The 12945-nt window shown below is 37.1% G+C and overlaps 1 protein-coding gene across 1 annotated transcript in view; it reads right to left on the minus strand.

Annotated features, from left to right (window-relative positions):
- The window catches only part of MCCC2 (methylcrotonyl-CoA carboxylase subunit 2), an 87694-nt gene that overhangs the window by 18478 nt on the left and 56271 nt on the right, over positions 1 to 12945 (minus strand). Inside the window, exons 11-13 of the mRNA XM_043975077.1 lie at positions 11017 to 11089; positions 8077 to 8153; positions 3695 to 3761 (exon numbers count right to left, since the gene is read on the minus strand). Coding sequence (XP_043831012.1) covers positions 3695 to 3761; positions 8077 to 8153; positions 11017 to 11089 — 217 coding nt within the window. The remainder of the gene's footprint in view (positions 1 to 3694; positions 3762 to 8076; positions 8154 to 11016; positions 11090 to 12945) is intronic.

Here is a 12945-nt window from a genome sequence, read left to right on the forward strand (position 1 = left end):
GGGTCACACAGCTAGTGTCAAGTGTATGAGGCCAAATTTGAACTCAGATCCTCCTGAATACAGGGCCGGTGCTTTATCTGCTACGCTGCCTAGCTGCCCCTAAATTTTCTATTTTTAGATACCAAATGGGATGCTATTATGTTATTTAATGCCAATATAACATTACTGAACTTCATATTCAAAAACTGTGGACCTCTTGGAAGAGTAAAATAGATTTCAAATTTGTTTTGTAATAAACTCAAAGCAGTTCACATATATGGCATATAAAATGATATTCAAACAATCTGGAAAAGTAATTTCCTTTTTTTTTTTTGGTCAGGACAATCATATATTTTCATCCTGATGACAGTACAATGATGATGTCTGAGGAAAAATACTATGCCAAGTCAGTCTGGGATTTCCAGTATTCACTAGCAGAGTTTAAAAATACAAGCTGTACCTTCAAATATGCTCTCTTAAAACTTTAATGAAATAAAAATGAATGTTTTATAGAGACATACAAAGCCAACGTTTTCAGTGAATGAGTCAAAGTCAAACTGAAAACAGTAAGCCACTTTTTATTTTTATATAAAACTCAAGGAAAGATCTGGTGACATCAGACACCCTCTAAATCACTCTTTTATTATTAGCACTTAAGTATTATTCACTGCAACACAGTAGATATGTACTTATAGACAGCAGGCAAGAAAGAATAATTATCCTCCTCATAGTATTGAAACAGTTCCATTGGACAAAAAGATTGTATTCTAAAAGCTCATGAGTTAAAGTCACCTGTTCAATATATGGAATTCCCTTTCCAATGGAAATAAGGTTATATAGTACTAGGTAAAAGCTTCTTTAAAAAATAATGTATAGGGGCAGCTAGGTGGCGCAGTGGATAGAGCATCGGCCCTGGAGTCAGGAGTACCTGAGTTCAAATCCGACCTCAGACACTTAACACTTACTAGCTGTGTGACTCTGGGCAAGTCACTTAACCCCAATTGCCTCACAAAAAACAAAACAAAACAAAACAAAAAACAAACAAACAAACAAAAAATAATAATGTATGAGGGGCAGCTAGTTGGCTCAGTGGATAGAGCACTGGCCCTGGAGTCAGGAGGATCTGAGTTCAAATCCAGCCTCAGACACTTAACACTTACTAGCTGTGTGACCCTGGGCAAGTCATTTAACCCCAATTGCCCCGCAAAAAAAAAATAATAATAATGATAATGTATGAAACATACTATTCACCTCCAAAGAAAGAACCGATATTGATTGAACACAGACTGAAGCATGCTATTTTTCACTTTCTTTCATGTTTTTCTTTTATTCAAGTTTTCTTACACAAAATGACTAATATGGTAATGTTTTACATTATCTGACTGCTTACCACCTAAGGCAGGGGGAGGGGAGGAAGGGAAGGAGGGATAAAAATTGGAACTCAAAACTATAAATAAAAATGTTTATTATTTTTAAAATAATGGGGGGGCAGCTAGGTGGCACAGTGGATAAAGCACTGGCCTTGGATTCAGGAGTACCTGAGTTCAAATCCAGCCTCAGACACTTGACGCTGTGTGACCCTGGGCAAGTCACTTAACCCTCATTGCCCTCCAGGAAAAAAAAAATTTTAATTAAAATTAAAATTAAAACAACGTAGTTTCCCAGAGAGATCAAAGAAAAAGAAAAAGGATTCATATATACAAAAATATTTATAAGCTGTTCTTTTTGTGGTGGCAGAGAATTGAAAACTGAGAGGATGAAAATTGGGAAGTGGCTGGACAAGTTGAGGTATGTGATTGTGATGGAATATTATTGTGCTTTAAGGAATAACAAAGGGGTATGGTTTCAGAGAAACAAGGACAGAATTATATAAACTGATGCAAAGAGAAGTGAGCAGAACCAGAAAAACACTGTACATAGGAAAGCAATACTGTAATAATAATCAACTGTGAAATACTTAGCTACTCTGATCAATACAATGATTCAAGCCAATTCCAAAGGGCTCATGATGAAAAATGCTATCCATCTCCAGAAAGAAAGCTAATGAAACTTTGAGTGCAAATTAAAGCATATTTTTCCCATTGTCCTTATTTTTCTTGCTTTTTTGGCAACATGGTTAATATGGAAATATGTTTTGCATGATTTCACATCTATAATGGGCATCATATTGCTTGCCTTCTCAATGGGTAAGGAAGGAGGCTAAAGAGAGGGAAAGAATTTGGAATTCAAAATTTTTAAAGGAATGTTAAATTAAATTAAATGAAGATAAAAATATTTAAATGATAACACTGTAGCTGATAGCATATGTCCATTGAAAAATGATAACCTTACAATAATGTTTTTGTTTAATAACAGAAACAGTAAATATAAAACAAAATTAAATAATGACATTTACCTGGAATACTGATACTTGAGGAAAATCAGGTTTAATTAGAAGATGGCAAAAGAGATAGAGACTTTCACAGATATTCTTTTTTTTTTTTTTTTGCAGGGCAATGGGGGTTAAGTGACTTGCCTAGGGTCACACAGCTAGTAAGTGTCAAGTGTCTGAGGCTGCATTTGAACTCAGGTACTCCTGAATCCAGGGCTGGTGTTTTATCCACTTCGCCACTTAGCTGCCCCCTTCACAGATATTCTTTAGGGAACTTCTGGGCACTTTTAAGAACCATAAAGATTGATGCTGGTAGTTCTTTTATTATGACTCATGAAATTTAAAACTGATAGCATTACTTTTCCTTTTTCTCTCCCACTGCTCTGTTTAAGCTTATCAGTCATGATTAGGCTAATTTTATAGCTCATGAATGGAATAAAGCTTAAAAGTTACTCCTAGAGAAAGAAGAAAGGAAACACATTTTTATTACTTGCCAGAATGTGCCAGGCACTGTGCTAATCACTTTACAATTATTATCTCATTTGATTCTCACAACAACCCTGGGAGTCACAGTGTCTTCCCCACACCAAGCACCAAGAGGGATCGCTAGCTCAAGGAAGCTGATTTTCTATTGAGAAAATGTAGGAACTAGAAAAGCAGCCTCAGTAGGACTGTAGAGAGGGAAGCACCATCACTGGGTATTCGTGTGTGTTGTATACATGAAGCCTGTTCTCATCTCCTCAGTTGTTTTTGCCCTCCTGCCTACGCTCCACTCTGCAAATTCACATAGATATACTATATGTGCATAGATATACAGCTTACATACATGCAATGTGTATATATGTATACATAATAATTATTATGTATTAAAAGTGTATATACAGGGGGCAGCTAGGTGGCGCAATGGATAGAGCACCGGCCCTGGAGTCAGGAGTACCTGAGTTCAAATCTGGCCTCAGACACTTAACACTTACTAGCTGTGTGACCCTGGGCAAGTCATTTAACCCCAATTGCCTCACTAAAAAAAAAAAGTGTATATACAAAAAGGTAGATGCATTTATATCCTGTAAATTTATATTTATGTAAATGTTGTCTCCTCCAATAGAACAAAAACTCCTTGAGGGTAGGTACTGCTTTATTTTTGTCTTTGTATCTGAGGGCATATGACACAATTCCTGGTCCCTATGGAGCTTACTAAATGCTTGCAATTCAGGTACTCACAAGGGCCAGGAGAAGTCACACAGGTTGATTCCTTAAAGTAGCTAAGATTCAGGTAGAAAGTGTTACTCCTTGAATAAAGACTCTATAGCAAATCATCAAAACCAATCACAGTTATTTTCTTACCAGTAATATTCTGAAGAAACACAAGAGGAATCTTTCTTTGGCAGCATAACTGAATAAAGTGAGTTCCCTGTAAGAAGAGACCAAAAGAAGGGGTTTTAAAAATATAATTATAATACATTTAATTATGATTATAATTAATTACAATTAAATAATGATTGCAAATATATTACTATGCTTCCTTCAAAACAAAACAGGACAACCTAGGGAAAAAGACAAAATTAAATTCACCTTGCATATTTAACAGTATATCAATAACAATATGGTTATACCAAAAGCTACTGATCCATTAGTGGTAGGATACATGCTCTGTCCTCTATTTCTGATGTTGCTAATGAAACTGACCTGAGTCATCTATACTCTCTCTTTTTTTTTCTTTCTTTTTGTGGGGCAATGAGGGTTAAATGACTTGACCAAGATCACACAGCTAGTAAGTATCAAGTATCTGAGGCTAGATTTGAACTCAGGTCCTCTTGAATCCAGGGTCAGTGCTTTATCCACTGTGCCACCTAGCTGCCCCCCATCTATACTCTCTTAAAGCCACCTTTTTGACATAAAGTCAAAGACATCTGTCCTACTGAAGATAAAAAAGTTCATGGATGCAGAAGAGAGATTTTTAAAAATATTTTTGTTGAGAGCTAGATGAGTGTTTTTGTGTAAAAATAACTAGCCCATACTGCAGCTGGCCACAAGCTAAGAATAGTTTTTACATTTTTAAATACAATAAAATTTTAGTTAAAAATGTAAAAACCATTCTTAACTGTGGGCTATACAAAAACAGGTGGTAGAAGTTTCCCAAACCCTGTAACTAACCAATCAAGTTACTGACCTGGACAGAGCCAACTATCACCAGCTTTTTCATCTGTACAACCCATTCTTGGTCTATAGAACATTTCTACATACAGTGCCTACCATCACAGGTAACCATGTATCTCAACAAATGATATACAAAGACCTCCCTAGTAAACCTCTATGAAGCATGATGCCCAAAGTTTGATCACCTTAATGGAATAACCTCCATATTTTAAAGTAATATGGAAAAATTGGCAGCATATTCAAAAATTACACCTGCTCCCATCCCCCCAAATCTGTTTCTCCTTCTAACTCCAATATTAGTTAAAGGCACCAATATTCTCATAGTTAACATAGGTCTGAAACCTCAGTCATCTCTGATTCCTCACTCTCCCTCACCTCCTATATTCAATCAGTTGCCAAGTTACATTGATTCTACTTCAGCAACATCTCTTAAAACAATCCCCTCTCTCTCTCCACTCACACTGTCTCCATCCTAGTTGGGGACCTCATTACCTCAGGCCTGTGCTATTTGCAAAGGCCTCTTAATTGACTTTCCTGTCTCCATCTTTTTCCTACTAACCCATTCTATATATTGATGCTAGATTACTCTTTCTTCCTTGTGTTTTGTTGATAGTTTTTTAAAACATCAATGTTACTTCCTAATTATTCCTCCACTACCCTTATAACATATTGTTTATATCTAACAATACATGTCTCATTTCATACCCATGGTTTTTTTGTTTGTTTGTTTTTTAGTGAGGCAATTGGGGTTAAGTGACTTGCCCAGGGTCACACAGCAAGTAAGTGTTATGTGTCTGAGGCCGGATTTGAACTCAGGTACTCCTGACTCCAGGGCCAGTGCTCCATCCACCATACCGATGTTTTACCACATTGCTACTGAGAGGTAGGAGGTATGATTACCATCAGTCCTTGGAATTCATGATGGTTCACTGCATTAATCAGAGTCCTGAATGATCTTCTTAATATACAGTTCATCACATAACTTCTCTGCTCAAAAGCTTCCAATGGTTTTAAGCTACCTACTAAATAAAATCCAAAAGTTTTAGCATAGTATTCAAAGCCTCACAATCTACCTTTCTAGCCCCAACTGATATTCTTTCATGCCCTATACATTCCAATCAACCTGAACTACTCAATGATCTGTAAACACATCTCAAACCTCCCAAACTCCATGAAATTTTTTTTCCTACCAGTTGAAAGCCAACATATCATTCAAGGCCTAACTCAAATGCCAGCTCCTCCACAGCACTTTCTCTGATTCAAGTAACCAAAAATGATCTTTCTCCTTTCTTAACTCATATACTTTGTTTATATCTCTCATACATTTAACATATTTTCTACGTTAGATTGTATAAGTAGACTTTGGGATCAGAAAGCTTAAGTTAGAGTCCTGTCTCTAACATTAGCTGTGGTTGTTGTTGTGAGTGAAATGCCTTACAGAGATGTGAGCTATCACTATTATAGTCACTCGTGTGCCTCTCCTATCACTCTTCTTTGATTCTAAGCTTTTGAGAACAAGAACTGTGTTTTGTCTGTCTTCTAATAACCTCTACAGGAGAAAAAGGTCACTCTATGGGGCAGCTCGGTGGCGCAGTGGATAGAGCACCGGCCCTGGAGTCAGGAGGGCCTGAGTTCAAATCTGGCCTCAGACACTTAACACTTACTAGCTGTGTGACCCTGGGCAAGTCACTTAACCCCAACTGCCTCACTAAAAAAAAAAAAAAAAAAGGTCACTCTATGATATTGGAGGTATTATGGCCAACCATAAAATATGCCACCTTGGAAACTCTTTTAAAGCAAACAAATTCCCTTCCAAACTTTTTTCCAATGCCTTCTCTGGTCTATTTATTTACCGATTACCATGCTTTGTTCTGTGGATGAATACTTTCTGTTATGCCATTCTAGCACTTGTTACCTAGCTAACCAGTAACCAGCTAATAGAATGTAGGATTCCTCATGCTTTACTACAGCCATAGGTTACTTATCAGAGTTATTTCCATCAGTAAACCAACATCCTATCTTATAATTGCTTGCTCATCCATCTGTGAATGAAAAAAATGGCACAAAAAATAGAAATATGTGGATTCTTTTTGTAAATATTAAGGTGAGAAAGTCAGAAGTCAAATCTCAGATTAGAAGAAGTAGAGATGACTTATATACTGGGTTGGTTTTCCTTTTAAAAATCATTCTGTTCACAATAAGGATCATAGATCTAGTGCTGGGAAGATATCTTAGAAGTCACCAAATCTAACTCACTCATCTTACAGAGGAGAAAACTGAGGGAGGCCCAGAGAGGTTTAGTAACTTGTCCAGGTTCACACAGCGGGAGGTGTCAAAAGCAAAATATGAAGCCAGGTCCTCTGACTTAAAAGCTAGTACTATTTTGACTAAACTACATCATTCTGCACTTTTAAAAACCACAGCTTCAACATCATCCCCATTGTTCCCCCACTTCCCCAAAATGTAAAACTGGATTTTAGTCTATAAATTCAGAGAAGGCCAGAACAATAATTGAGCATAGAAATCTGTATCAGCAACAAGATTTTGGATATGAGCTGATCTCCAACTGAGCACTAGAGAGTGAGGCTGTGATGCAAGACGAGTTGTCTTTATGCTAGCTGAAAATACATTGCAGCTAAGTGGCACAGTGGATAGAGTGCTGGGCCAGGAGTCAGGTATACCTGAGCTCAAATCCAGCCTCAGACACTAGCTGTGTGACCCTGGGGAAGTCATCCACCATGTTTGTCTCAGTTTCTTCATCTGTAAAATGAGCTAGAGAAGGAAATGGCAAAACACTCCAATATCTTTGCCAAGAAAACCTCAAATGGGGTCATGAATAGTTGGACATAGCTGAACAATGACAATGATACACTGCAAATATATAACCTACATCAAAGTGCTTGCCCTCTCAGGGAGGGGGGAGAGGAGAGAGGAGAGAACTTGGAACTCAAAAATTTTTTTTAATGTTTTTACATGTAATTAGGAAATAATATCATTCAAAGAAAATGCAGCTACTTTCAATAGCAGTTATGCTCTCAAGTGTTCTGTAAGGACTTCCCAAGAACCAGCAGGTATACTGGTTTATTTTCTTTCAGACAGTGTTCCAGGAAGGTTTGACTATTTCATACTAAGTGTCAACCATGTTAAAAAGTGACCCTAAAATATATACACACAACCAAGTAATCCTGCTTGCCAATGCACCTGCTGAGTTCTTTCATGGGTGTAGTAGATACCAAACGAGATGAGAAAGCAGAATGTTTTAATGTCTTTTCTTTCAAGTTGTTTTACTTCCACATTTAACTTTCAAAGTACGTGATAAAGAGAAACAGAATAACTTTGAAAGTTATCTCTGGAATTTACTAAATACTTTAAATACATAAAATATTTGCAGTTTTACATACAAACCTTTTGCCTGTATGTATCCTACGTGTATAAAGATGTGCTCATTTTATTTGGTGTATATTAAGTTCAGAATAAAAAAGCAATTTAAAAAAAGAAAAGAAACCAAAGTTAGTGATACTAAATTAAAAATGAAAGAAAATCTTGATAATCTTTTAGATATTACTTACCTTCTTTGCAGATTCTGAGAAAAGAACTCCGTTGTTTCCAATAATTCCCACTGGGTAGCCAAATATTCTAGCAAATCCTAAAAAAAAAAAAGTGACATTTATTTCTGATAAAAAAAAAACCCATGGACATCTGCTGAATGGTACAGTTAATGTGAAAGAGGTAGCATGGAATAGTTGTTGTCATTCAGTCATTCAGTTGTGTCCAACTTTTTATGGCCCCATGAACCATGGGATTTTCTTACTAAGGATATTGAAATAGTTTGCCATTTCCTTCTTCAAAGAGAGGTTAAGTGACTTGCCAAGGGTCACAGAGCTACTAAAGTGTCTGAGGCCAGATCTGAAATCAAGAAGAGTCTTCCTGACTCCAGACCCAGGGTTCCAATCACTGAGCCACCTAGCTGACTCCTAGGCAAACAGAGATTAAGTGACTTGCCCAAGGTCACACAGCTTCTAAGTGTCTGAGGCGTAGTAAATAGAGACATAGCCTTCAAGTCAGGAAGACCAGGTTTAAGTCTCATCTCTGTCACATACTTGCTGTGTAACCCTGGACTTATCACTTAATTTCTCAGTGTAATTCACATAATTCTCTAAAACTAGAAATTGCAGAGAAGGTGAAAATCTGTAGCTCCTACAATTTCCTCACCAGAAACTCCCTGTACCAATAAAATCACAGGTCTAGGCCCCAACAAAAGTCAAGGTCACATTTCTATTACCCAGATTTTTTTAAATTTTTCTGTTTTAGCTTTGTTTGTTTTTTAATAGTCATATTATCTAGGGGGAAAAATCTATTTGTTTTACTTACATGTAGCAACTCTTAAATAGCTGATTTAGATAAACCATGTTGGTTTGGTATTAAAATAAACCTGGCTCTTTTAGCCAATCTGCATTCACCCTCTTCATTTACTTGCCTTGAAAGCAAGTTAATCAATTACATGACCAACCACAGTTTTTTCCTACCCAAATGGCCTGCTTAAAGAGGTTGTTTTGAAAAAGCTAGTGGAAAGTCAAGCTGGGTAAGAAGCCAATTTACTCTAAGAAAAGGAATTTAGCTGAGAAGAGATTCACTGCAGGGAAAATATTGCTCAAAGGTTGCTACAAAGAATTGCTACAGGCAAAAAACCAAACTAAAACTAAACTAAAAAACAAAACACGCACGCACACAGGAAGATGAAGGTTAGCTATTTTGAAAACCTAAAGAAGCAGCTGACCCAAAGGCCTGGCAAGTACTATGGCTTTCAGAACCATGAATAATAATGTCAATATTAATCTAGAACTTCTGCTGTATAAAACCAAGATGGAAAGAGACTGTAACACTGAGTATCAAATTAAACTGATGATTAAATAAATAGGCAAAACAGAATACTGCATAGATTGTTTTGGTTTGGGGGAGGGGAACTGCTAATGATTTAACGTTATTAGAAGTGAATTTTTTATTTGTTTTTAATAAACATTACTTCACTTTGATAAAAATAAAAGACGAGGGGCGGCTAGGTGGCGCAGTGGATAGATCACCAGTCCTGGATTCAGGAGGACCTGAGTTCAAATCCAACCTCAGACACTTAACACTCACTAGCTGTGTGACCCTGGGCAAGTCACTTAACCCCAATTGCCTCACTAAAAAAAAATTTGAAAAATTTAAAAAATTTAAAAAATAAAAGACGAGTTTGGTACTTACACCTAGCCAGGTAGCCCAGTGGAAAGAATGCTGGATGTGGAGTCAGGAAAGCCTAAATTCAAATCTGGCCTCAGATACTTATTAGCTTTGAGATTCTGGAAAAATCACTTAACCTCTATTTGTCTTAGTTTCCTCTTCTGTAAAATGGGGATAATAGTATCTATCTTACAGGGTTGTTGTGAAGATAAAATAAGAATTATAAAGCACTTGGAAAACCTTAAAGTATAATATAAATGCTGGCTATTCTAGATGTTCTATTCCCAACATCTCAGCCTAATCCATAACTAACACTCGGCTTGCTGTCTACTCTACTCTAACCAGCAAGACAAATTCACCAAAGAAAGCAACGAAATGAGGAAAAAAGAATAAATGGTCCAAAGAGAATTGTAGAAATCCCTTGTGAACTTGTTCCAACCCACAAAAATTGAGAGGAACATGTCCAATTGCTTGTGACCTAAAGCAAAGAAGAAAGGGTTCTGAATGTTATTTTGACTGCTTGGCAAGCAGGGCATGTACTGTTCAAAAACTGGCTTGAGCCAATACACTGGTAAAACCTGTTTATTCAAAAATTAATAGAGATTAGTCATTTAAGTAAAAAGTTCAAATCTTACTTTCAGAATGAATCCCTTTCTCTACCTTAAAGTAGGCAAGTATTAGGATTTAGCCTGGAATATCAGCCTCAATATTTCTTCATCTAGACTTCCTTGACTTTAACCTAGTTTCCAAAGAGAAATGCAATTTTCTTATTACCTACATCAGGTTCAAGCTTTAAACATTATATTTAAGATTTGTTTTCTGTCATTTTGAGTCTAACATCCAATTTAAATATTATTCCATATTACAAACCAGATTTAATATTTCACTCTTTGAAAACAACTTTCAGAAATACTTTATTTGCTTTTCAGATTGTGTTCATTGCCCAAGGCACACAATCTATCTACCGTACACATCAGTACCCCCTGAGAACTAGCTAAGAAGTACCAAATTCCACATGCTGATGATGGGCAGGCAGTCACAGCCTCTTTCTTCCTCTCCCTCCTTATTCTGTTTCCAGAAAGCCACCTACCTGCAGATAGTTCCTGAATCCATTAACAATATGGACTCCGGTATTTCAATACAGTGAGTGACAAATACACTCAGGATGCTGTCAGAGTGACTTTGGAGTCCAAATCATACTTCAGATACTTGAAGAAAATCTAAAGGTTCAGTTTTGCTTCTCATCTCCAAAACAGGGAAATTTCTATACATTCAACCCTCATGAATACCTGTGACTAAGGTATCTCCATAGAAGGCCTTAAATTCCTCAAATCTGCTTCCATCCACAATCCTAGCAATGACCTAGAAGAAGAAAAGATAAAATTTTATGACAGAGATATTTTGTAAAATTGTGTTCGGGTTATTTTTTAGTGAAAATGAAAAAAAGATTCACAACAAAGCTGTAATTTTCCCTGTTTCTCTGCACCCTCCAGAGAGATGCCTGATCAGCAGAGCTTCATCTTGCACATTCAAGGTGCTCCAACTCTTCTTCTTTTCCTCTGACATAAATAAGAATCATTATTCCTACAAAGAATAGAACCAGGACACCACTGTTTGTCAGGAAAAGTCAGTACTCAAACATTTATCTGGAGATGTGCAGCAGGCAATCTCAGTTCCAGGATGCACTAACCTCAACTAACATTTCTAGACCTAATTCCCACTCCATCCCCTCATATTGTCCGCACTCTAGGAAAAGAGGATGACATATCACCCAGAACTCTTCCCACTCCCATGCTCTCAACCACACTCTTCTCCAGGGCTGCAATACTCTCCCTTGACCATTCTCCATCTGGTGTAGTCTAGCCTGAGCTTCGTTGCTTAGGCCAAAATATATTTTACAGTGGTGGTAACCGTGGTGTCCAAGGATAAACTAGGTGATCATTTTCATGTTAGTAAAATGGTCTTTTAATCAGTAAACAGTGTGAAAAATGCTGAGGGAGATACAAGGATAAAAGAAAGACAACTGACCCTGCTCTTGAGGAATATAACCTCTGGTAAATATACATAGAGACCTGTGGTACAGAATTGAATATGAGTTCACAAACAATGTGACACAGGACAGAAAGATGACTTTTGGTTGACTGCAATCAGGAAGCAGAATATTGGACTAGACCATGAAGCAAGGACAGGATTGCACTAGATGGAGATTGGACACAGGGAGGGCATTTCAGCCATGGAGAACAGCATGAACAAAGACATGGGAGTAGGAAATCCAGGGTTTAATCAGAATGGTAACTAGCCATTCAAGGGCACAGGGCAAAGCACTCCAAACAGGCCTAGTTCTATTCCTTTTTAAAGTAAATTTATCTAGAGACTTTGGAAAAATGTTTTTATGGAAGAAATTATATCAGTTACAAAAATGAAGGATGATACTAAATATTCCATGGTCTCATGCACATGTTAGAAGTCACCAATAGGTGGCAGCTAGGTGGCGCAATGGAAAAAGCACCAACCCTGGATTCAGGAGGACCTGAGTTCAAATCCGGCCTCAGACACTTGACCCTTACTAGCTGTGTGACCCTGGGCAAGTCACTTAACCCTCATTGCCCCACAAAAGCAAGAAAGAAACAAAGAAACAAAGAAAGAAGGAAATCATCAATCTCTAATCACAGAAGATTTAGATATTGACCTATGGCTTTGGCAACATCTAAAATGTAATACAGTTTAAAATATAACTTCTTCTAATGGCACATTGATTGATGTTTCAACTATTTACCAAAACAGCAACACTGGGGAGCAGGGGGCAGGGAAGTATCACCTTTGAAAACAATAAAGGTACCCTTAAGCCATCTCCAATGTCTACAGAAAACTAAAGGTCAGCTTAGGAACAAAACAAGCTATTCTTGTCCCCAACAAAACACAAATATACAATAACTATGACTATGACTTTTTTTGTTTCTCTGGATATTTAAAATTTAACAATGATACACAAATTATAAAACTGTGCCCTTCCTGTAGATCCTTCCTGAAAAGCTGCCAACCAATGGCCAAAAAGTTTAAATACATTTTAATTCTTCCCTGTCTTTTGATGTATAAGAATTTCCTTTTTATTCATTTAGACGGGTTATATTACATGTCTGTTTCAATTTAAAGCCATACGTAGGCCAGGCATCCTGGTACCTGTGGTCCCTTCTATGGGTGGTGCCGGGCTGAGGCTA

This window comes from Dromiciops gliroides, chromosome 1 (assembly GCF_019393635.1).
Source record: "Dromiciops gliroides isolate mDroGli1 chromosome 1, mDroGli1.pri, whole genome shotgun sequence".
Classification (NCBI taxonomy): Eukaryota; Metazoa; Chordata; class Mammalia; order Microbiotheria; family Microbiotheriidae; genus Dromiciops; species Dromiciops gliroides.